The 26,420-nt window shown below is 37.3% G+C and overlaps 1 protein-coding gene and 1 long non-coding RNA gene across 16 annotated transcripts in view; one reads left to right on the top strand and one right to left on the bottom strand.

Annotated features, from left to right (window-relative positions):
• Window positions 1–75: 75 nt before the first annotated feature.
• On the bottom strand, window positions 76–23,614 carry LOC121100705. The gene is made up of 3 exons (XR_005832467.1): window positions 23,478–23,614; window positions 21,128–21,246; window positions 76–259 (listed from the first exon to the last, which is right to left on the bottom strand). It is a non-coding gene; the product is annotated as an uncharacterized LOC121100705 (long non-coding RNA).
• Window positions 23,615–23,680: 66 nt separating this feature from the next.
• SUPT20H (SPT20 homolog, SAGA complex component) overlaps window positions 23,681–26,420 on the top strand; it is a 39,838-nt gene continuing 37,098 nt past the window's right edge. For 4 of the 15 annotated variants that reach the window (XM_040622116.1, XM_040622139.1, XM_040622113.1 and 1 more), the window contains exons 1-2: window positions 23,682–23,850; window positions 25,960–26,056. In XM_040622116.1, the coding sequence (XP_040478050.1) occupies window positions 26,054–26,056 (3 nt within the window). In that variant the 5' untranslated portion in view covers window positions 23,682–23,850; window positions 25,960–26,053. Of the gene's footprint in view, window positions 23,925–23,968; window positions 24,115–24,927; window positions 25,053–25,959; window positions 26,057–26,420 lie in introns of those variants that run through there. The other 11 variants (XM_040622147.1, XM_040622127.1, XM_040622143.1 and 8 more) reach the window with 6 other exon arrangements.

Below are 26,420 nucleotides of genomic sequence, written 5' to 3'. Positions count from 1 at the left end.
CTCCCACTCCCCCTGCTTGTGTTCCCTCTCTCGCTGGCTGTCTCTATCTCTGTCAAATACATAAATAAATAAAATCTTAAAAAAAAAAAAAAAACAAGAAAATTCTACAACCTTTTGTAACCTATTAACAGCATTCAATAGCTTTTACTTTTACAAAGTTCTTTTTACTCACCACGTGAATGCCCCTTTTCTTACAATATTCAACATGCAGTATTTTGTATTTTCCAGGTTAAGTTCTCCACATTCATGTTAACATTTTCTGTGAGGGAAAATTAAAGGGGAAAGATGTGTTGCTTAAATCCCAATACAGACAACTTTAACTCTGTAACTCTGATACAAAAGAACACCTGATTTAGCCTCAGTGCTGGCAGTCTATCTTTGTTTGCCTTCTTTGGGCAGCTATACAAATATAGAGAACATTACTGCTTTGGGAAACAGGATCAACTAAAATCCAGGTGCTTAAAATATTACTCAATCCAAATATAAACATACCAGAGTGTTTATCCATCAATCACTCCAAGTACCTCTCACAGGCTTTTATTTCCCACTTTAGTTTACTCGTTGTAATCCCTCCTCTTCAACATACTCGGGAACCTTATTAAATGATAACAAAGATTTTCTCTTTCCGGGTATGGAATCTCTCTCTTGCCATTGGCAGAACACAAACATGCTCAATTCCTTTAAATTTTAAGATAATCTTATTGTTTAGAAACCAAACTCCCAGAACCTTCTTCTTAATAGACACCACATATTCTTTTTTTTTAATGCATGACCCATCAGTCCCCAGTTTTCTTAGGCACGTTTCTGGCTTTCATGCACTCAGAGAAAGGACTTATCCTCCCTACCCCTACCTGCTTTAGATCTCCTCAACTGTAGTGACGTAGTATCTGCAAACATTATAATTATATTGAACTGTGAACTCTGATTTATTATCTGCTTCTTCACTAGACCAAAAGCTTACCATGTTTTGTTTGAATCTCATCAATTCAATATGGATGGATGTATGGAAAGACAGACAATAAACCTCCTTTAATCTTTATAAGCAGAGATTTTAATTTGACTCAGTATAATTTCATGACTGCAAAGGCCATGCTTCTTTAAATCTAATACGGTTTCTCTTTCATTCAACTAATGAATAAATATATGGCTGGAATAAAACTAATTATCCAACTAATATATAAACTCTGTAACTGACTTTATTTGTACTTATAAAACATTGGAATATCTTAAAAATTTATTGTTGCTCTCATTTTAGTAAATTATCTGGTTTTTAAAAAGGTATCATTTCATTTTCTTCTCTACCTCACCAATTCCTTACCTATGCAACAACAAAAACAATTAAACGTTCCAAGTACATTCTTCTACATCTGGATAAAAAATCAAATAGTTCAGAATATTCTTCTAAGTAGCTAAAATTAAACCAAAAGGTTTAATTTTGATATCAGCTGAAATGAAGAGATGTACTCCTAAAATTAATTTCTGAGAACTTACTAGAAATGGGTAATAGTACAGAATTTTAAAATGTTTCTTTTTAAATAAGTGAAAAATACATTAGCTAAGTATTTAAGAAATTCCTAAGGCCATTTTAACTAGACTCAAATAGTTCAGCCCAGGTATAGATAATAATAAAAGGCTAGTTAATGTGTCCATCACCTCACATATAGGTTTTCTTAAAATTAGAACTTGTAAGATTTATTCTCTTAGTAACTTTCAAATATACAATACAGTATTATTAACTATAGTCCTAGGTCTTATTGGTCCCGCTTTATATACAGGTAAATAGACACTCAGAGTGGTTATGTTACAAGATGCCATAATAAAATAGTGCCAGAATCTAAACCCTAGATTATCTGCGTTTAGTCCATGTTTTTCCACCCCTGTAAAATAATAATGGAAGTAAAGATGTGATTCTCAAAAAGTATAAATTATTGCTATTATCATACTGTTATTGTCTTGACATTGGGTTTTTGGACAGTAATTTACCATAATAGTTGCATTACTTGAGTTCAATTTCTCCCACTTGTGAAGAACACAAATAACAAATATCTATCTCTATCAGCAACTCTAATAAAAATTCTTGCTATGCTTAATTTGAAAAACTTCTTTGTACCCACAAGGCTACCCAGTCAATAGCAAGGCACATTTCAAAGAAAGTTCTGGAGATAGTACTAGGAGACAGGCCTGAGGACAATCCCAGAGAATGCACAGCTACAGATTCCCACGACAGCCATGGACAAGCCTAATTTCCTCCTTTCCTTTATTGCTCATTCTCTTTTTCCATGCTTGGTTTCACCCGTATTTTTCCTACTGTCCTATATTTCCTGTTTTACCATTTTAACCAGAGTATTGCATATAGTTAAAGCAGCATATAAACTGACTTAAACTTCTAGGGTACAGAAGTGTTTAAATCTGGGAAACATAATTTTTATAATTTTCTATTAAATGTAGAAAAATTACATTGTAAAACTATACTTAACCTTTTCAGACAACCAACATTTTATGTTTAAGAGACAAAAGAAGTTTACCCAGAAATTCCTAATAATGACAACTCATTAACAAAGATTTTTCTACTCTTTTACAAAACTTAAGTCTAGATCCTTCATGAAGTCCAGTACAGTACTTATTTTTAAAATAAAGTCCTGACCTCTAGTGGTTAAATTGAATTAATTCAATAGTTGAATATACCGAACAATCTTAACATCAAAAAAGAGACAGGTATTATAACTTCCCTAATGTAGTGCAATAGGCAATGTATAGTTCCACCTGTAAAATATTTGTAAAAAGAAAAAGAAATCAGATTTGAATCTGATCTAGCCTCTAGGTCTAATATAACAACCAGGTTAGCAAAAATAAAAAGTTAGATAAACAAGGTAAACAACACCAATCTAGAATGTGGGAAATTCTACCCCACCTAAGATCCATTCCAGAAAGGAAAGGAAAGGAAAGGAAAGGAAAGGAAAGGAAAAGAAAAAAAAAGAAAAAAGAAAAAAGAAAAAGAAAAAAAGTGGTGGGAGAGAAAACTCTTACAGATTAAAAGTGTATTAAGAGGCATACTATGTAGTATCTTAAAAACAAAACAAATGAATAACAAAAAGCCGAATCAGAACTATAAATTCAGAGAACACTCTGATGGTTGCCAGAGGGAAGAGGGGTGGAGGGATGGGCAAAATGGGTGAAGGGGAGTGGGAGATACAGGCTTCCAGTTATGGAATGAGTAAATCAAGAGAATAAAAGGTACAGCCTAGGGAATATAGTCAATGACATTGTAATAGCATTGTATGGTGACAGATGGTAAGCATCTGTCATAAGCATGTGAGCATAGCATAAGGAATAGACAAGTAGAATCACTATGCTATACATCTGAAACTAATGTAACAGTAACATTGTAAGCCATACGCAAATTAGAAATATATATGTCAGCATAAATATACAAAAAAGAGACATATTAAACAAATGCAATGTGTGAACTTTGTTTGGATCCTAATCTGAACAAATTTCCTTTAAAATTGTGACGACAAGGGAAATGGAAGCTCTGCATATCAGATGACACTATAGAACTATAGTTTAATTTTAAGGTGTGATACTGATACTGTGTTTACTTTTTAAATGGTCTCTTAGATATATAGTGAAGTATTGACAATTAGAATTTTTGAAATATCAGAGAATTATAAGTAAACTATAGATGCAAAGTCCCTAAGGCAGAAATGTGTTTGAGAATGTGAGTTCAAAAATGTCATGGGGGTGTGGGATAACATAGGGTTTTGTAGGATTTTTAATGACATTGCCCATGTGAAATGGTATTTTTAGCAGAGGAGTAATATAATCAGATTTAGATACTTAAAAGGCCATTCTGCATCGAAAGCACACTGTTGACAGGCAATGGTGAACACAAAGCAACCAGTTAGGAAGCTGTTGCCATTATATAGGATAATAAATGGTGACTTGGACAGCACAGTGAGAAGTGGTCATATTCTGTTATATTTCATAAGCAGAGCTGACACGATTTACTAAATGTGAGCAAATGTGATGACTAAATGTGAGTGTGAGAAAAAGAGAGGAGTCAAAGATGGCCACATTCTTCTGCCTGATCTAGTGGAAATATGGAGATGCCATCTGAGAAAGGGAAAGATGACAGGAGAGGACTTGGTGGGGAATTTGAAGTTCAGTTTTTACCATGGTTTTCTCCCCTAGTTTTACTGAGATATAACTGACATATATGTGCGCGTGTGTGTATACATACATGTATATATACATATGTATACACACACGCGCACATATATATACACATATATGTCATATATAACATTGTATTAGCTTAAGGTATACAACATAATAAATTTGATATGTATATGTGTTGTGAAATGATCACAATAAGTCTAGTTAATATTCATCACCTCACATAGCTACAATTTTTCTTGAGATGAGACCTTTTAAGACTTACTCTTACAAACTTTCTTTTTTTTTAAAAAAAAGATTTTATTTATTTATTCAACAGAGATAGAGACAGCCAGTGAGAGAGGGAACACAAGCAGGGGGAGTGGGAGAGGAAGAAACAGGCTCATAGCAGAAGAGCCTGATGTGGGGCTCGATCCTGTAACGCCGGGATCACGCCCTGAGCCGAAGGCAGACGCTTAACCGCTGTGCCACCCAGGCGCCCCTACTCTTAGCAACTTTCAAGTACTGTGTATTAACCATAGTCACCATGCTGTATATTACATCCCCAGAACTTATAATGTGAAATTTATACCTTTTGACCACGTTTGACTACCATCACCCATTTCCCTCACCCACTACACCCCCTCCGGCAAGCACCAATCTGTTCTGTTTCTATGGGTTCAGTTGTTGTTTTTTTAATTCCATATATAAGTGAGGTCATACAGTATTTGTCTTTCTCTAATAGAATTTATTTCACATAGTGTAATGCCCTCAAGTTCTAACCATGTTGTCACGAACAGCACGATTTCCTTCTTTTTTGGTGGTGAAATAATATTCTATTGTGAATCTATACCACATTTTCTTTCATCCACTGATGGATATTTAGGTTTGTTTCCATGTCTTGGCTATTGTAAATAAAGCTGCAATGAACATTGGGGGGAGGGGAAGATAGCATCCTTTTTCCTTGATGAGTCTAGCTATTTTTGTCCCTGCGTTCTGATAACATCCAATCCACAGCAAATCTCCACTTCCTTAGACCCTTTCCAAAACTACCCAACCTAAATTCTATAACAAGTTCTTTCTAACTCTATTACTGGGCCTCCCCACAGTTCCCCATGGTGACAGTTCTCCCTCAATGCAACAACAAGCCCAAGCTGTTCAACTACAAATGTGTTCCTGCTGGTCTTTGCCTGAGGACACTGACACATCTAACATACTATGTGTTCTTGTTTATTTGCTTAATGTCTGTCTCTCCCACTAGAATGTATCTCTATGAAAGCATGAATTTTTGTCTGTTTGGTCACTGCTAACATCCCCAGAAGTTAGAACCATGCTTGGTATATTATAGGCTCTCAACAAATAGTTGCTAAGTAAATGAATGAACATTAAGCACTCAGATTTCAGTAGACAGTAGAGATGCAAATGTAAATCAGAATAAGCCCCTGGGATGACTCCAGAGTAGTGGCTCAGTTTCACCAATACTGATTCAGTAAGTTTGCCTGGGGAAAAAATCAAACAGGCACAGACAATAAGTCAAATTCTGCACTGGGGACTGGTGTGTTACTCTGTTTTTCATTCCTGCTTTATTTTCTGTTTCTTTGCTCTCTTTCTTTATCAAGTAAAACATATTCTTCTGAAACCAGTGATGGCTAAAGGAAACTTGAGTTTAGACTGTGCTAGTGAGAACCGCACATGCTACGGAATCTCATGCCAAATCGATAAAACTTCCTCTTGAGGGCCTTGCTGAGACAATAATTCAAGAATTAGAGATTAATTCATTGCAATTTAGAAATCCTACTTACGGTTCTCACTTCAGAGCACTTAAAAATCCCTTGATGAGTTTGAAAAAGAGACTGTTTTTAATTGACACAAAATTTATTAACCTGATAATAAAATTAGTACATTGAACTTAAAGGCTTAAAAGATCTAAATGTACAAGTTTACAATTTTAATAAATTGAAAATTCATTAAACATTGACAACTGTAAACATTTTTTTCAAGCCCAAAATCTTCCCTCAAGAAAATTAACAATACAACTGACATTTCTCAGGGTTCTTTGCAAATCCTCTTGGCTTACAATAGCCAACGTGCATGCTTCTCCTTTTCTTTGGTTTCAACTATCATCTTTAGGTCTATTATTTAAAAATTAGTCATTTTGATTTAGGGAATCTCTTAAAAGTGTAGTGAGTTTCCAGACCTGCAAGGGTTTGTGGTGATCTAGGTGTTTAGGAATTGTCCCAGGTAGGCCCCACCCATGTATACAAAAGCATCCTTTAGCAATGCCATTCGTCTATTATCCTCTTCTATTATCCTCTGATTGCAATCATGCTTATTTCAGGTAAACTTTAAAGAAAATATATAGAATCTGTATTTTTAAAAGGAGAACAATCTGTTCAAAGAAAATACCAATATAGTACTGACTATTCCACTTGGTACCACAAGATGTCACTTATATACAAGAAAACTCTCCGTGTATAATAGAAACAATTTTAATTCTTTTCAGCAAACAATTTTTTAAACTTTTTATGTATTTATTTGAGAAAGAAAGTAATTGAGAGAAGCATGAGTGGGAGAAGAAGCAGAGGGAGAAGCAGACTCTCTGCCACAAGGAGCCCTACCTGGGGATCGATCCCTCAACTCAGGAATTATGAACTAAGCCTAACGCAGACGCTTAACCAACTGAGCCATCCAGGATGCTTAACCAACTAACCCACCCAGCGAACTTTTGAAAGATTTTATTTATTTATTTGTCAGAGAGAGAGAGAGAGCATGAGCAAGGGAGCTGCAGGCAGAGGGAGAAGCAGCCCCTCCCACTGAGCAAGGAGCCCGACACAGGACTGATCCCAGGACTCCGGTATCATGACCCAAGCGAAGGCAGATGATTAACCCGACTGAGCCAGCCAGGCATTCCAACATTTTTTGAAGCCCTAACATAATTCCCAACCTCAAATGGCTTCAAATATCACAGAAAAACAGACGTGTGCTCAAGTAGCTAAATATAACACATGGTATGTACAACGCAATGTCAGAAATATAAACTGTCAAGGCAAAAATTGCCCTAAAGTTAAAAAGGTAAGGAAGACTATTCAAGGCTATTGAAATAGGTAAAAGAAATCAGAACATAGTGTGAACTCAAATCCTCTGAAACAAAGAATGGGAGAGTTGTTTTGGAGGTGCTTTTAGTATTTTGTTATTATGGTAAAATATACATAAGATAAAATTTACCATGTTTACCTGTTTTAAATGAACAATTCAGTGGCATTAAGTACATTCACCAATGTCGTTTAATCATCAGCATTCTCTATTTCCAAAACTTTTTCACCTTACGAAATCGAATCTCTATCCGCTGAGCAAAAATTACCCATTCCTCTCGCCTCACAGACCCTAGTTAACTGTTCTATTTTCTGTCTCTATGCATTTAACTATTCTAGGTACCTCATTAAGTGGAATCATATGATAGTTGTCCTTTTGTGTTTAGGTTATTTCACTTAGCATAAGGCTCAAGATTCATCTATCTATGTTAGCATGTATCAGAATTTCATCCCTTTTTAAGGCTAAAAAATACTCCACTGTATGTAAACAACACATTTTGTTTATTTATATTTGGATGGAAATCCTAGTTGTTTCCACCTTTTGTCTATTGTGAATAATGCTACTGTGAACAATAGTGTGCAATTATCTGTTAAAGTCTCCGTTTTCAACTCTTTTAGGAATATACTTAGAAGTAGAATTGCTGGATCACATAGTAATTCTGTTGAATTTTTTAAGGAACCACCATACTGTCTTCCATAGTAGTTGCACATTTTACATGCCCACCAGCAACGTGTAAGGATTCTGATTTCTCCACATCCTTACCAATATTCGTTATTTTCTATTTTCTTATTTGTGTGTGTGAATTTTTTTCCCATCAGGATAGTGTACTCTTTAATCTCCATCACCCATTCTCCCACCTGTCTCCCTTCTGGGAACCATGAGTTTGTTCTCTATAGTTAAGAATCTGTTTCTTGGTTTCTCTCTCTCTTTTTTTCCCCTTGTTCCTTTGTTTTGTTTCTTAAATTCCACATATGAGTGAAATCATATGGTATTTGTCTTTCTCTGACTGACTTACTTTACTTAGCATTATACTTTCTAGTTCTATCTATGTTGTTGTAAATGACACGATTTCATTTCTTTTAAGGGCTGAATGATGTTTCATTGTGTATATGTACCACCTCTTCTTTATCCCTTCATCTATCAATGGATACTTGGGCTACTTTCATAATTTGGCTATTATAAATAATGCTGCAATAAACATAGGGGTGCATGTCTCCCTTTGAATTCGTATTGTATTTTTGGAGTAAATACCCAGTAGTGTGATTATTGGATCATAGGGTGGTTCTATTTTTAACTTTTTGTGGAATCTCCATACTGTTTTCCGCAGGAACTATGTGAGTTTGCACTTCCACCAACAGTGCACAAGAGTTCCTTTTCTCTGCTTCCTTGCCAACATTTGTTGTTTGTGTTTTTGACTTTTGCCATTCTGACAGGTGTGAGGTAATATTTCATTGTAGTTTTGATCTGTATTTCTCTGGTGATCATAGATGTTGAGCATCTTTTCATGTGTCTGTTGGCCATCTGGATGTCATTGGATAAATGTTCTTTTCTGCCCATTTTTTAATTGGATTATTTGTTTTTTGGGTGTTGAGTTGTGTAAGGTCTTTATTTATTTTAGATACTAAACCTTTATCAGATATGTCATTTACAACTATCTTCTCCCAATCCATAGGTTGCCTTTTAGTTTTATTGATTGTTTCTGTCACTGTGCAGAAGCTTTTCATTTTAATGTAGTCCCAATACTTTATTTTTGCTTTTATTTTCCCTGTCTTAGAAGACATACTTAGAAAAAATGTTGCTATGGCCAATGTCAAAGATGTTACTGCCTGTGTCCTTCTCTAGGATTTTTATGGTTTCAGGCCTCATGTCTCAGACTTTAATCCATTTTGAGGTCATCTTTGTGTATGGTGTTACAAGCGGTCCGGTTTCATTCTTTTACATGAAGCTGTCCAGGTTTCCCAACATCATTTGTTGAAGAGACTGTCTTTTTCCCATTGGATGTTCTTTCCCCCTTTGTCTAAGATTAATTGACTATATAGTTGTGGGTTCATTTCTGGGTTTTCTATTCTGTTCAATTGATCTACATGTGTCTTTTTTTTTAATGCCAGTACCATACTGTTTTAATCACTTCAGCTTCACAATATAACTTTAAAGTTCAGAATTGTGATATTCTAGTTTTGATCTTTTTCAAAATTCCTTTGGCTATTTGAGGTCTTTTGTGGCTCCATACAAATTTTAGGATTGTTTGTTCTAGTTCTGTGAAAAACACTATTGGTATTTTGATAGGGATTGCATTAAATGTATAGATTGCTTTGGGCAGTATTGACATTTTAACAATATTTGTTCTTCAAACATGTGAGTATGGAATGTCTTTCCATTTCTTTGTGTCATCTTCACTTTCTTTCATCAGTGTGCTATAGTTTTCAGAGTATGTCTCTTATCTCTCTGGTTAAGTTCATTCCTAGGTATCTTATTATTTTTGTACACTTGTAAATGGGACTGTTAGTTTCTCTTTCCACTGCTTCATTATTGGTGTATAGAAATGCAAAAGATTTTTATACATTGATTTTGTATCCTGCAACACTACTGATTTCATTTATCAGTTCTAGCAGTTTTTTGGTGGAGTGTTTCCAGTTTTCTATATACAGTATTATGTCATCTGCAAATAGTGCAAGTTTTACCTCTTCCTTGATCTGGATGCCTTTCATTTCTTTTTGTTGTCTGCTGTGGCTAGGAATTCCAATACTATATTGAATAAAAGTAGTGAGAATGGACATCCTTGTCTTATTCCTGACCTCAGAGGAAAAGCTCTCAGTTTTTCCCCATTTAGTATGATGTTTATAGTGGGTTTTTCATATACAGCCTTTATTATTTAGAGGTATGTTCCCTCTAGACCTACTTTGTTGAGGCTTTTTATCATGAGTGTTTTATCTTGTCAAATGCTTTTTCTGCATCTTTTGAAATGATGATATGGTTTTTATCCTTTCTCTTACTGATGCGATGTATCACGTTGACTGAACTATGAATACTGAACCACCCTTGCATCCCAAGAATAAATCCCACTTGATTGTGGTGAATATTGTTGGATTCGGTTTGCGAGGATTTTGTTGAGCATTTTGTTTTTTAAAGACTTATTTATTTTAGAGAAAGAGAGAGCACGTGCACGAGAGGGGGAAGAGATAGAGGGGGAGGGAGAGAAGAAGACTCCCTCCTTAGTGCAGAGCCAGACTCAGTGCTCGATCCCAGAACCCTGAGATCATGACCCGAGCTAAAATCAAGAGTCAGACACTCAACTGACTGAGCCACCCAACTGTCCTGGATTTTGTTGAGGACATGAGAGATATTGGCTTATAGTTCTGTTTTTTTCTGTGGTATCTGGCTTTGGTATCAGGGTAATATTGGATTCATAGAATAAATTTGGAAGTTTTCCTTGTTCTATTTTTTGGAATAGTTTAAGAACAGGTATTAACTCTTCTTTATATGTAAGGTAGAATTTGCCTGTGAAGCTGTCTGGTCCTGGACTTTTCGTTTGTTGGGAGTTCTTTGATTATTAATTCTATTTCATTGCTGTAATCAGTCTGTTCAAACTTTCTATTTCTTCCTGCTTCAGTTTTTGTAGGTTATATGTTTCTAGGAATTTATCCATTTGTTCAAGGTTGTCCAATTTGTTAGCATATAATTTTTCATAATATTCTCTTACAACTGTTTGTATTTCTGTGGTATTGGGTTTTTTTTTCCCTCTCTCATTTGTGATTTTATTTGGGTTCTCTCCCCCCCCCTTTTTATTATTATTTTTTAATGAACCTGGCTAGAGGTTTGTCAATTTTGTTGATCTTTTCAAAGAAGTAGTTCCTGGTTTATCTATTCCACTGGTTTGTGTTTTGTTTTTTGGTTTTTTTTAAAGATTTTATTTATTCATTCTACAGAGATAGAGACAGCCAGCGAGAGAGGGAACACAAGCAGGGGGAGTGGGAGAGGAAGAAGCAGGCTCCCAGCAGAAGAGCCTGATGTGGGGCTCGATCCCATAACGCCAGGATCACGCCCTGAGCCAAAGGCAGACGCTCAACCGCTGTGCCACCCAGGTGCCCCTGGTGTGTGTTTTTTGTTGTTGTTTTTTGTTTGGTTTTTTTAGTTTCTATATCATTCATTTTTGCGTCTAATCTTTATTATTTCCTTCCTTTCCTAGTTTGGAGATTTGTTTGTTGTTCTTTTTTTAGCTCCTTTAGGTATAAAGTTAGGTTGTTTGAGATCTTTCCTTCTTCTTTAGGTAGGCCTATATTGCTGTAAACTTCCATCTTAGAATTGCTTTTGTTGCATCCCAAAGATTTTGGATCATTGTGTTTTCATTTTCACTTGCTTCCATGAATTTTTTTTTTTTTTTTACTTCTTGATTGACCCATCCATTGTTGAGTAGCATGTTATTTAACCTCCATGTATTTGTATTCTTTCCAGATTTTTTCTTGGGGTTGATTTCTAACTTCAAGCATTGTGGTCAGAAAAGATGCATAGCATAACTACAATCTTTTTGAATTTGTTGAGAATTGTTTTGTGGCCTAACATGATCTATTCTGTGTGTTTGAAAAGAATGTGTAGTCTGCTGTTTTAGGATGGAATGTTCTGAATGTATCTGTTAAATCCGTCTGGTCCAATGTGTCATTTATTGCCACTGTTTCCTTGTTGATTTTGTTTAGATGATCTATCCATTGATGTAATGGGGCATTAAAGTCCCCTACCATCATTGTGTTACTATCAATCACTTCCTTTATGTTTGTTAATAGCTGCTTGATGTATTTGGGTGCTCCCATGTTGGGTGCATAAATATTTACAATTGTTATTATCTTCTTATTGGATTGTTCCCTTTATGATTATGTAGTGTCCTCTTGTTACAGTCATTGTTTTAAAGCCTATTTTGTCTGATATAAGTATTGCTAACCTGTATTTCTTTTCACTTCCATTTACATGATAAGTGTTTTTCCACACCTTCATTTTCAATCTGAATGTGTCTTTAGGTCTGAAATGAGTCTTTTATAGGCAACATATAAATGGGTCTTGCTTTTTTATCCTCTCCATCACCCTATGTCTTTTGTTTCGAACATTTCGTCCATTTACACTCAAAGTAATTATCAATAGGTATATACTTATTGCCATTTTGTTTATTGTTTTTGTAGTTCTCTCTTCCTTTCTTGCTCTCTTATCTCATGATTTGCTGCCTTTCTTTAGTGATATACTTGACTACTATCTCCCCCCCCCCTGCATATCTATTACCAGTTTTTTATTTGTGATTACCATTCGGTTTATATATAACATCTTATGCATAGAGCAGTCTATATTAATTTCATGGTTGATTAAGTTTGAACCCATTCTAAAAGCATTAAATATTTACTCCTCTCCCCATCCCATGTTTTAGGCATATGGTGTCATATTTTACATTCTTTTGTGAATCCCTTCACTGATTTTTATAGATATACTTAATTTTGCTGTTTTTTTGCTTCCCACTTTTCTTATTCTTACTTATGGTGTTTCCTTCCCACTCAAAAAGTCCCCTTTAACATTTCCTATAGGGCTGGCTTGGTGATGAATTCTTTTAACTTTTGTCTGGGAAACTCTTTATCCCTCCTTCTATTCTGAATGATAGCCTTGCTGGATAGAGTATTCTTGGCTGCAGATTTTTTCCTCTCAGCATTCTGAATATATCATGCCAATTCCTTCTGGCCTGGAAAGTTTCTGCTGTAAAATCTACTGATACCCTTAGGGGTTTCTCTTGTATGTAACTTTCTTCTTTTCTCTTGCTGCTTTTAGAATTCTTTCTTTATCATGACTTTTTGCCATTTTAATTACTGTGTGTGTTAGTGTGGACCTCCTTGGGTTGATTTTGTTGGGGGCTCTCTGCGCCTCCTGGATCTGGATTCATTTCCTTCCCCAGTTTAGTGAAGTTTTCAGCTCCTATTTCTTCAAAGAAATTTTCCTCCCTCTTTTCCTTCTCTTTTCCTAAACGGATCCCTATAATGCAAATAGTGTTAACACTTGATGGTGTGGTTGAGTTCCCTTAATCTCTTCTCATTTTTTATTATTCTCTTTTCTTTCCCCTGTTCAGCTTTATTGCTTTTCGTTACTGTCCTCCAGGTCACTGATCCATTCTTCCACTTCCTCTACTCTAATACTAATTCCTTCTAGTGTGTTTTTAATTTTAGATATTGAGTTCTTCATCTCTGATTTTTTTTCTATCGCTTTGTTGAGGATCTTACTAACATCTTCCACTCTTTTCTCAAGTCCAGTGAATATCTTTATGACCATTACTTTACATTCTCTACCAGTCATATTACTTCTGTTTCATTTAGCTCCCTTGCTGTGACTGTGTCCTTTTCTTATTTGGACATATTCCTCAGATATAGATACAGAAACAGATCTGTTTCTATATGTTAAGAAAGTCAGCTTTGTCTCCTACTCTTGAACAGTGCTTTATGAAGATGAGCTCCTATAGTGCCCTAGAGTACAATGTCCCTGGCACTTCAGGGATGTCTTTCCCCTATGTATGTCGTGTGCATCCTACTATTGTGGCTAAGCCACCTTTGCCTTTAGTCCAGTCACCTTTAATAGCTCTTTTACCTGTGTGGGCAAGGTTTGGTCCCTGTGTTGTTAAGGGGCCAGTCTGGGACTGCCTTGGGCTCAAGTCGGTCAAAGCATTTGCCAGAGCTATGGTCACAGCTAACTGCAGGGCACTCACCCTGTTTGTCCCCTGAGAGCCTTTCATTATTGGGTCGGGTCTGCAGTCAGACCAGATATCTGCCCCCAGCCAACTGCTCAAATGTGGTTTGAACCACATTCAAACCAGTTCTCTTCCCCTCTCTCCAGGGTAGGAGCCATTTTGGAGGGATGCTGCCCCTGTCAGGGTGGCTTACACACTGCCAGGCTTGTAGCATTCTTTGGACAGACTGCTGCCAAGGATGTGTTGGATGGGTAAGGTCCATAGGAGAATGTGAGGGTGGGGCACTTGGTGGGCAAGGTTTGTGTGAGTCTGCTGTGGGAGGAGACCTGGAGCAGCTTTCAAAAACTGCAGAGGGCTGGTTGAAGGGGGCAGGTCTGCAAGAGAGTGCAGGGGCAGGGTATGTGATTAGCAAGCTAGGTGGATAGTGTTAGCACTGGTTCCTGCAAATGTACGAAAGCTGGGAGGCAGGGGAGGGAAATAGTACCTGTCATCTCTCTTATCCTTGGAGAAGTCTCCTAATGATCCCTGCCCCTCCAGCACATGTTCTGAGATTAGTAAATAAATCTCCCTCCCCTACACCTCATGAGTCTTTCAAACTGCTGCTTCTATGCTATACGGGTAGAGGGGTATAGTGGGGTTCTTTGTTATGCTGTCTTTTTAAAGTGAGTACTCGGTTTCTTATTGCCCTCCAGCTCTCCCAGAGCTGAGTCAATGCTTTTTAAGCGGTGTTAAACCTCACTCATTATAAAAACTGGTGATGTTAATCCCCTCTGGTTTTTGAAGCCAAATGCTATGAAGATTCATCTTTCCAGTACAAGTTCCCTGTGCTTGGGGTGCCTGGGGTGCCTGGGGTGGGGTCCACTCTTCTCCCTTCTCCATGCTTGTAGTGTCCCTCCCTCACTGCGGACATTATGGCAGGTCAGTTTTGTTCCTAACTGTATCTCCGTCCTTCACAACATTTTTGATGTGGTCTCTTCTCTATGTTTAGCTGTGGAGAGCCTATTCTACCAGTCTTTGGGTCATTTTCTGAGTTATTTACACTGATGTGGGTGTTATCTGGGTGTATCTGTGGAAGGCAAGCTTAGGGTCCTCTTATTCCACCATCCTCCCCAGAAATTCTGTTAGCTTTTATTCTTTAGAAAGAAACTTTTACTCATAAATTGAATCCCTTAAGGTAAGAAAATTACAAAAACAGAATAAATGCTTAATCTTCTTTATTTTATTTATTAACAGAAGACATATACACACATATATACATATGTAATATATAATAACTACACACATGTGTAACATACATACATATAGTAACTATATTAAACTAAAATATATTGCTTAACAATATAGGGAAGGTGGAACAGGATGAGGGAACTGGAATAGAAGCTAGAGTTGCTGAGCTTCACCTAATTTTGTAGATTTAATATGTAATCATATATTTATTTCACATTCTTATAAAAGTAAATCATAAAAAAATCAATTCCTAAAAACAAAAGCAAAACATAACCAACCTAAAAGAAATTATTTCAAATATTTTTTAAAACAGAATTTATATATGTATTTTTTTATAGTATAGACTCTAAGAACAAAAAAAAATCTTACAAAAAATCTTTAAATGTTACAGTGATCATATTGTTGATGGTAGTTTTGATGTTGTTATTCTGAGACAATTGCAAATGTAATGTAGGATAAAGCAATGAGTCATTATTCTGGTGCACTTGTGGACCAGCATTTTCACTGTGGGAGAAAGGCTATACACAAATAAGATAAAGAGGTTAAATAAAAACCCAAAATACTGTATTTAACTTGGAATGTCCATAAATTTCATGATGTATGTCAATATATTTGTTTTATTTTATTTATACTTATATTTATTTCCTACCACTGTCCACTGAAATACCTAGAAACAATGACTAATCCAGAAGCCACAAACACTATTACTGCCAGGTTGTGCTCTACTTTCCCACTAAAAGGAAACAGGTCTCATTATAGGTGTGGCGCTTTCTTCACACAACAATATATGCTATAGACAGATATACTCTTCATTCCTTTTTAGGGCCACAGATTACTCCATTATGTGGCCTTACCCCGGTTTACTCGGGTTACCTTTTGATGGAAATTTGTTTCCTTCTACATCTGTGCTACCACAAATTGTGCCACAATGATAGACTCACTTTTCTATTGTTATACATTTTTGCACTGCTTCATGTTCGTATATTATCTGTCCAACTTTCTTTAAAAAGTTAAGAGAAAAAAAAGACAACTTTAGCAACAACATGACCAAAGCTAGCAGAGGGAGACCCAGGATGAGAAAGGAAGCAAGGACCTAAAAAGAAGGACCCACAGCCATCCAGGTAAGAGTACAGTGAACCGGGATGAGAGCCATGGAAGTGACACCGTAAGAGAGGAGAGGACAGATCCAACAGGTATTTAGTGGAGATAAAATGCACTTTAATACCTCTTACGCAGTTTCAATAATTATCCAAAATTTGCCATTCTTATTTCATCTGCCATGTACTTTTTAAGTATTTTTAGCCAGATCCCAAAATTCATAATTTTACCTGTAAACACTACATTTTGTACCTCTAACAGATAAGGTTCATTTTTGTTATTCTTATAACCAAAAAATCATTATTCCACCTACTGCTATTGTACTAGTTTGCTAGGGCTGCCATAACAAAATACTAGATTTGGTGTGCTCTTATCTCTGGTGTCTATGTGCCCTAACCTCTTTTTATAAGGGTATCCATCATACTGGATCAGGGTCCATCTTAACAGCTTCATTTAACTTAATCACCTCTTTAAAGACTCTATAAATATAGTCACATTCTGAGGTACTAGGGGTTCGAGCTTCAGCATAGAATTTTTGGGGGACAAGATTCAGCCCATAACAGTTAACATAGCCAGTTTACATCCCATTTTCCTACAGTGGTTACCACATTACGTACTGGGTAGATTCTATTATCATGGTGTTCCTTAACATGTTACTCTGTGCCTCTTTTTTCAAGTAAACTGGTAGTTAGATCTGGAGGCTTCATTAGATTTAGATTCAATTTCTGGTTTTGTGAAAATATTTCATAAATAGTAACAGTATGAAGTGAATCACATCACGAGGTACATAATACTTGATCATCTAACTTGCAGTACTATTAAGATTGATCAAGTGTTGTCAGCCTGATCCATTTTTTATAAAGTTCCCTTTCAACCTTCCACCTGATGGTTACTTGGCAAACATTAGTTATTATTTCCACAGCCATGTCCAGTCTAATAGGCCCATCAAAGGCGTTCATTTCTTTTATATATTTTTTTGATCTCTAACATTTATTTTTGGTGCTAGGACTTTCATTTCTATGCTTATATTGTCCACCTCCTCTTGCATGCTGTCTACGTTATCCCTTAGAGCCCTCAGCATTTAATCATAGTTTTAAAGTCCCAATCTGATAATTCCAATATCCATGCAATGTCTGGTTCTGATGCTTGCTTTGTCTCCTCAAACTATGTTTTTTGTCTTCTGGAATGTCTTGTAGTTTTTTCTTGATAGCTAGACACATAAAAGGAACTGTTGTAAACAGGCCTTTCATAATGTAGTAGTGAGATTTAGGGGAGGTGAAGCATTCTACAGTCTCATGTAGGTCTCAGTCTTTCGGTGAGCCTATTCCTCTGAACCATGAACTTCACAAGTGCTTCTCAGTTTCCCCCCCCTTCCTCTCATATGTAGGACAGGATGGCTAGAGTGGGCTAGAGTTAAGTATTTGCTTTCCCCCAGGTCATCTAGGCTCTGATAAAACCCTAACAAGTTAGACTCTGGTTAACTAGTTTCCTCTGAAGGCAAGCCTTACTAAGAAGAAGAGTACTCTGGTTTATTTTAGATGGCTCCTTTTCCTCTCCTCCTGTCTGAGCACAAGATTTTTCTCTGGTATTTACTGTGAGAACCTGGCAGAGTTCTTGGAGGCATAAACTTACAAAAGTGTGGGGGCTGCCTCAGTCCCCCTGGAGTTTTTAAGTGTCAGAATTGCCCACACTGAGCCTCCAGCAATTCATCAGTTGCAGTTCAGACTTCCCTACCCTGGCACTGGTTCCCATGGAGGTTGCTGCTCCAATAAATTGTGATTCTATATTCACGTGTCAGTCTCTCTATTTGGTGGGCAGTATGTGCCCTATGACCTCACTTCTCTTGCAGATCTAAAAAGAGTTGCCGATTTTTCAGTTTGTTCAACTTTTTACTTATTGTTAGGATGGAATATCAACTTCCAAGCTCCTTACATGTGGAACTGGATGTATTATTTCTTAAAAACATTTTATTATGGGTTGCAAAACGGTGATATTATATCATTCCTCCCTCATTTATTCATTGGACTTTTTCCATAAAAAAGTTTTTCTTCATCAGCAATTTGGTTACTCTGAACTCCCAGTTTATGCAGGAAAAGCAAGTTAATTGTTTTGTTTTTTTAACCATTATTTACTAATTTCAGAATAATGAATTGATGTCCTAGCAATCTTCAATGTGACTAGGGAGGTTTTTTTTAAGCAATATTAAGAATTCATGTATTTTTAAAATATTTAATGAGTTTCAATCCATTGCAGTCACACACTTTTTAATTGTCCTTGTTGCTCCAAGTATATCTTCTTTTGCCAGTAGGAGCCATTTCAAGCTGGACACTATATCCTTGCCTGCAGAAACACATACACACAAATACATACACATACACGCAAAGCCAAAGGATTCAGAATATACATGCCTTTCCCTTCTCTCCAAGACCACATCTAGTTTCCCCACGAGTGGACATATGTTACATCCACTCATATTCCATCGGCCAAAGCAAGTCATATGGCAAAACACAAAGTCACGAGGGTGGGGGAAGTATATTTTACCCAAACTGAAGCCATGAGAAATGTGAATTTTTTAATTTAAAAAACTGAACTAATAAAACTATCTATCACCCTCGGTGTGATGTTTGGTTTTGTGTGTCAACTTTGCTACCCACCTATTTAATCAAACACTAATTCAGGTGTTACTGTGAAAAGAATTCTGTACATGTGTTTTTCATCTACAATTGATTGATTCTAAATAAAGAAGATTACACTTGATGATATGGGCAGCCCTTTTTCTATCAACCCTGATAATACAAAAAGGCCTTTACAGCAAAAACTGAGGTTTCTCAGAAAAGAACAAATTCTGTCTCCAGACTGCACATCAACTCCTGCCTGAGTTTTCAGCCTATCACCCTGCCCTACAAATTTCACACTTGCCAGCTTTAACAATTGCATGAGCCAATTCATTAAAATGAAAGAATGACCCTAGCCAAAGCAATCAGACAAGGGAGAGAAATAAAAGGCATCCAAATTGTAAGGAAGAAGTAAAACTACCTCAATTAACAGATGCTATGATCCTATATATAGAAACTCGAAAGAACATACACAGGTACACACGCACACACAATATTAGAGCAAATAAATAAGTTTGGCAAATTTGCAGAATACAATATCAACACTCAAAAAATGTGTTTTTTTAAAAATACACCAACAATGAATAACCCAAAAAGAAAATTAAGCAATAATTCTATTTATAATACCATCTGCTATGGACTGAATTGTGTCCCCCCCAAATCCATATGTTGAAGCCCTAATCTCCAATGTGATTGTTTTTGAGAGAATGCCAATAAGAAAGTAATTTAAGGTTAAATGAGGTCAAAAGGGTAGCGCCCTTATGATAGATTAGTATCCTTATAAGAATAGACACCAGTGTACACTCTGTCTCCCTTTCTTTCTCTCCCTGCCCATTATGGAAGGACAAAGTGATAAGGCAGCTATCTACAAGCCAGGGAGAAAACTCTCACCAGAAACCAAATTGGCCTTGATCTTGGATTCCTAGTCTCCAGAGCTGTAAGAAAGAAATTTCTGTTGTTTAAGACACCCAGTATTTTGTTATAGCAACCAAAGCAGACTAAGCTGGCATTCAAAAAGATGAAATACCTAGGAATAAACTTAAGGAGATGAAAAGTTTATGCACCGAAAACCACAAAACATTGCTGAAAAAAATTAAAGAAGACCTAAATAAATGGAAAGACATCATGCTCATGAATTGGAAGACTGAATATTTAACACACCAATACTTGTCAAAGGGATCTACTGATTCAGTACAATCCCTAGCAAACTCCTAGTGGCCTTTTTGCAAAAATGGAAAAGCTGCTCCTCAAATTCATATACAGTTGCAAGGTAGACAAAACAACACTAGAAAAGAAGAAGAAAACTGGAGGACTTATACTTCCCCATTTTAGAACTTACTACAAAGCTACAGTAATCAAAACAGTATGGTACAGATTTCTTCCTGCTATCCAAAAATAGAGTTCCTATGAAACATTTTATAAACTGAAGTGGCATAGAGTGAAGAAGCAATTAACATTAATTTACATGGAAAATTTCTTTAATATTCTCAGACCCAAAAAACAATCTCTCAGGCTTTTCTGATATTTTAGGGCACATCTTGCTAATGGATGCACAACATAAATCAAGATTAAGCACAGATGCTCACAGACACAGTGCAAAGCTATGGTGCCTTGATACTGAGATGTAGTTCCCAGGGAAAGAGCTTGGTTGTGCCACTCTTGCTGCTCAGGGTGCATGCTGCCTCTATAAAGGCTCACTACAAAACAAATGCTGAACGCTTTTTTTCTCTTTTAATCTCTTATCATAAAAGCAAAAGTCCTTTTCAGATTTCTCTCAATTAATGAAAACAGGTACTAACATAGGTCTTTTGTAAAAGCAAAGTGGCATTAACACAAACTTTTGAAAAGCAGGGGATACATACACTGACACAGGATAGACATATAGACCGATGGAGTGGAATTAACAGTCCAGAAACAAGCCCATACATGAATGGCAAATTGATTTTTGATATGGAGGTCAAGACCATTCATGGGGAGTAAGAAGTCTCTTCAACAAACTGTTCTGGGACTACATGCAAAAGAATGAAATGAAATCCCTATTACATAACACATACAAAAACTAACTGAAAGTGAATCAATGACTTAAATATAAGAGCTAAAATCATAAAACTCTTATAAGAAATCCTAGGGGTAAATCCTATAGAATCAAAATTAAAATGGACTCACTTACGATGGGGACAAAATGGTATTGGCCAACGCATGCACATTAAAGAAAAACAAAGCTCAGCCTTACCTGACAAATTGCAGTAACTTATGGCTCCTCTCAGAAATCAGCCCAGAACAGTGATACCACCAAATGCCAAGTCTGTTCAAGCCATCTTTGGACTTTCTTTTTTCTCTGACTCAGCTACCCTGAGACGAATAAGAAAACCAAGCAATCAATCAACTGGAAAAGCCAAATAACTTCAATGTTTACCCCATAAACACCTCTTAACTTGAAACTCATTGCTCTCTTAGTCTTAAATTTCCCAGTTTACAGGTCAAAACCATTGCAATAAACTCATCTTTCTGTTTTATTTTACTCAGTGTGCAGAGTTTGGTTTTTGACAATCCTTATGAATTTGGATTTGGCAATGGGTTTTTAAGTACGACACCAAAAGCACAAGCCATAAGAGGAAAAATAAACCAGGCTTCATCAAAAATTTAAGTTTGTATATCAAAGGACATTAGCAAGAAAGTGAAAAGACAACCTACAGAATGGAAGAAAATATTTGCAAATCATATATCTGACCAGGGTCTAGTATCCAGAATACAGAAAGAACTCATAACTTAAACAACAAAGACAACCCAATTAAAAAACAGGCAAAGGACTTGAATAGACAGTTCTCCAAAGATATACAAATGGCCAACACGGACAAGAAAAGATGTGCAACATCACTAGCCTTAGGAAAACACAAATGAAAAGCACAAGATACTATTTCATACCTACTAGGATGACTATAATTTTTTAAAAAGAAGAAATTTGGTGAGTATGTGGAGAAACTGCAACCACCACATATTGATTGCTGTTAGTATGTAAAATGTCTCAGCTACTGTGGAAAATAGTTTTATCAATTTCTCAAATATTTAAGAGTAGAATTAACCATACGACCCAGCAATTCCACTCCTAGGTATTTGACAAGCTCTCTCCACGGCTTTAGTCTAATTTGTGGGACATGTATCAACCAGTTGTAGCCAGAATCCTAAGTCAGTTTACAGAGAACTGTGTATCTGGATCCACCTGGATATCAGATCACCTTCAGTATCTGATCAAACTCTTGGTCCCCACCCTTGGTGTCTGATCACCCTGATCTGCCTTCTGCCAGAAGCCCAACAAGTCAGTTTAGCCAGAATGCCCCGACCCCTATTATTTCCTGTTAAGAAACTTCCATCCACTGCCCTCCAAGTCTGCTCCTTGGCTATAAATGACTGCTTGTTCATGCTGTATATTTGGAATTGAGCCCAGTTCTATACTGAGGTCTCTTTCCCTCTTTTGCAATAGTTCCTGAATAAAATCTGTTTTTACCACTTGAACTATGTCAAGCTCTGGTTTTCTTTTAGGGTATATTACCCTCCCCCCAATTGAAAACAGGACTCAAATACTTCCACACAACTATTCATAGCAGCACTATACACAATAGTCCAAAGGTGTAAATAACCCAAATGGCCATCAATGGACCAATGCATAAAACTATGGTATATACATACAATGGAACAGAATATAAGCCATTAAAAGGAATTAAGTACCGATACTTGCTACAAGGTGGATGGACCTGGAAAACATTATGCTAAGTGAAAGAAGACAGACACAAAAAAGGTCACATATTCCATTTTTGTGAAATATCCAGATTAGGTAAATCTAAAGACTCTGAAAGTAACTGGTGTCTGCTAAGGTCTAAGAGAGAGGAAAATGGAGAGTAAATACTTAACGCGGGTTATAAAAATGTTTTGGAATTAGAGTTGGTGGTTGCACAACATCATGAAGGTACTAAATGCTACTGAATTATACTCTTAAAATGTTTCATTTTATGTTCTGTGAATCTCACCTCAATAATAAGGATAAAGCTTATACCCAACAACCAAAGTTGTTTAAAGGTGCAGAACTACAATTAGACATCGTAACGTATGCTGGTTATTCTCTTTCTGAATTGTTAGAACTCTTCAGTGAGGTTCTTTCTTTCTTTCTTTCTTTTTTTTTTTTTAAGATTTTGTTTATTTATTTGACAGAGACAGCCAGCGAGAGAGGGAACACAAGCAGGGGGAGTGGGAGAGGAAGAAGCAGGCTCCCAGCAGAGGAGCCTGATGTGGGACTCGATCCCATAACGCCAGGATCACGCCCTGGGCCGAAGGCAGATGCCCAACGACTGCGCCACCCAGGCGCCCCCAATGAGGTTGTTTCTGTTTGTTTTTTGGAATTTTTTAAACATTAAATTCATTGGCATTTGATATATACTATCGAGGACTGAATGGCTTGGACTAGTAACTATAGAAACAGTGACGTTCCCTTTCCATTTGGACGGGCTGAGCAATAAAAGCTCGTTCCAAGTTTCTTTCACTCTAGAAATTCAGAAGGGCACTCTACCCACCAAACAGCCACATCCTACCTCGCTTTTTACGGAGCTGCATGCCGGACCCGTGAAGGAGCTTGTGGGCTCCGCCCCCTGCCGGGCCTCAATCCCCAAGGGCTTTGTGGGGACCGGCCCCGGCGACAAGCAGCCCTTGGCGCGCAAGCCTCCCGAGCGCTACCCGACCCTCCCAACTCCACCTCTTCCGCCAGCCGTCCCCAGCTCGCCCCGCCCAGCGCGCGGGTCGGAAGTGCGCACGCCGGAACAGGCCTACCGCAGAATTGCGACGGTTCCTCGAGGGGACGTACAGAGGGAACTTGCAACCTGCAGTGCGGGGCCCTTGCCCGCACGTCGCTTTCCAGCCGAGCCAGGGGCGCGGTCATGAGGCCCAGCGCGGCGGCGTTCCGCACAGGTGGGCGGTGGCTGGTGGGAGTGGGGAGCCCCCAGCGGACGGTTAGGCGCGCGAGATCTTGGCCGGGGTCAGAGGTGAGCGAGCGTCTTCCCGAGTGGCTCTTCGCGGCTTTCCAGAGCTGGGAATCCCGCAGGAGGAAGGTGTTTAAGACGGGGGCGGGCTGGGCTGAGCCCCCGCACCCCTCGTAGTCGCCTCAGTTGCTTCTCGCAGTGTTTCCAATCAACGCTTTTCGTTGTAGTTTTGCCTTTTGGATTCCCGGTGCAGGTATTTACGGAAATTCCCAAGAATTTCGCGGAGCGCCTTTTGGGGGGAGGTTTTCTTGGTATCCATATTGAGTAAAGGCTGTTCGCCTTGCTGTTGAGTTGTGACGTTATGTTGGTAAAGCCTAATTGCTTCAAAAACAACAACACTGGAACAGTTGAAGAGTCAGGTCGATCAGGAAAAGCAGTGGAATCGGATGCGAGTTTTACAGTTGGATTAATTAATTGATCCTCGCCGTGGTTTACCGGGAGTTCAGAAATAAAAGAGTTAGCTGTTTCTGGAAGCCATCTCCTGTAACCATCGCATCAGGAGGGGCTGCGTTTTCTTGAGTACCATACATTAAAGTCTCTGGTAGGAAAATAGTGATTAGCAAGGTTTTCGGCGTTAGTTTGAATATAGTGTACTAAGGTTGAGAACCATGATACGAAGTTAGATCAAAATTAAGAAAAAAAGGTGTACGTTAGTCTGAGCAGAATCTGGATTTTAAATGCATTGCTTTTTAAAATTTAGAAACGAGTGCTGGATTGAATGGCATGAAGGTCGTAAGCTTTAGTAGAAAGACTCTAAGATTAAAAATTGAAAGAGGTCTGAATTCCAGTCTTGTGTGATCTTGGGAAAGTCTTTGTTTTGAGTGCCTTATTTTGTAGAATGGAGACGATAATTACAATGGTTTTTTCACAGGATTCTGGTAAATCCTGTATGCAGGATTTATGTTTGGTTTGTAAATTGTATACGTAGTTAATGGTTTTTGTCTGTAATACTTAAATAATTTAAAGTTGCGAAGCCTTCCTCTTCCCATCCCCCTCCCCAATTTAGTGACGGGAGATCTAATTTTAAAGTCATCACGTTTTGCCTGTATCTGGCGTACCTTCATCTTCAGATTCAGTGGTCAGAAATTTTCACCTTAACTTAAACTCATTAAATCTACGAACTGTTGGAAGGTAGGATTAATGTCTTTTTAAATTATTATTCCTGGAACTTGGATGGTGCCTGTTATTTTTTGTTCTTGTTTGTTTCTTAAACCCAAACTGGCAAAACCTAAGCTTTGGGTTCACCAAAAACAAAAAACAATTTCATGTAGAGAATAGTGTTTCCTGTCACTTGAGGATGTGGTTTTTATAGCTTAGTGGTGTATAGACACACAAGTTAGAGGGGGTTAGGTAAAATTAGCCTTTGCATCACCTGGAGATTTCAAAAAATGCTGATCCCTTGGCCCTAATCCAGACCAGTAAATCAGAATCACTGGAAGGTAGGGCATGAATATACCACTTTTTAAAGCTTCCCAGGTTATTCTGTTGTGCAGCTAGGGTGAGAACCCATGTGTTAGAGGAAGAAGATTCTTCGGCAGTGTATCCAGTTTGCTTGAAGAGGGGAACGGCTAGAGGGAGTGGAGCTGTATCTGCAAAATGTAGCTTGGGATATTTGGGAGAATATCTTTAGAGGACTTTTATCAGCAGGTATGATGAAATGTATGATTTGTAAAGTGAACTGTACAGTGACAAAGGTTAGTGGAGAGATTGTTAAAATAATCCATAGGAACAATGACAGTAGCAACAGTGGTGATGGAGAGAAGTGTGAAGACATGTATTCTTTTCTCTCCTGGATATTAGATATTTTGAAGAAAGCGAGTAATGATTCTAATTTGCAAACTTTATTTTACCCTACCTAGTTAAAATTGTACTTTTCAACAATTGGAAAGACGGTGACATGATTTTTATTGTTTCTGATTATTTAAAAATATGTTCAAAAATTTCTATTTCTTAAGTAATTTTCCTTAATAACAAAAAATCTGATTTCTCTTAATAGCTTTCTGTTAATGTGGGGGTTTTGTTGTTTTTGCTTTTTTAGCGCTATAAGATCGATATTAAAGACATGGTTTTCACCCCTCTTCATCAACGCAAATAAGTTCTCTCTTCTTTTTGGACCCCTGTTTTATACCACAATGGTAAGCTATAGCTCATATGTTCTTATTTGTGTTTCAGAGTGTTCTCTTCCTTTATCTCTATAAAAATATCTGTATCACAGGTACAGAAATACTCATGTATGCTTAAGTTACCCTATCTGGGAAATTACTAATCAGTCACCTGCAAAATCCTCTCTGGAAAATAGGGGACTCCTCTCTTAATTCATGTTATAATTATGTCTAACTTAAAAAAGATAAGTTGTCCTTATGTTTGTAAAGCATTAAAAAATATTTACTTCACTTGCCAAAGTCAAATCACTGGCAAGGAGGATGGATATAAATACAAATGGGAGGGGGCACAGGTTTTTCATATTTTAAAGTTCCTCTAAATTTAGATTTTTTTTTT

The sequence above is a fragment of the Ursus maritimus genome, unplaced genomic scaffold (genome assembly GCF_017311325.1).
Source record: "Ursus maritimus isolate PB19 unplaced genomic scaffold, ASM1731132v1 scaffold_10, whole genome shotgun sequence".
In the NCBI taxonomy this organism is placed as follows: domain Eukaryota; kingdom Metazoa; phylum Chordata; class Mammalia; order Carnivora; family Ursidae; genus Ursus; species Ursus maritimus.
Note: the sequence above shows the minus strand (reverse complement) of the source record. Positions and strands in the feature narration are given on the sequence as shown.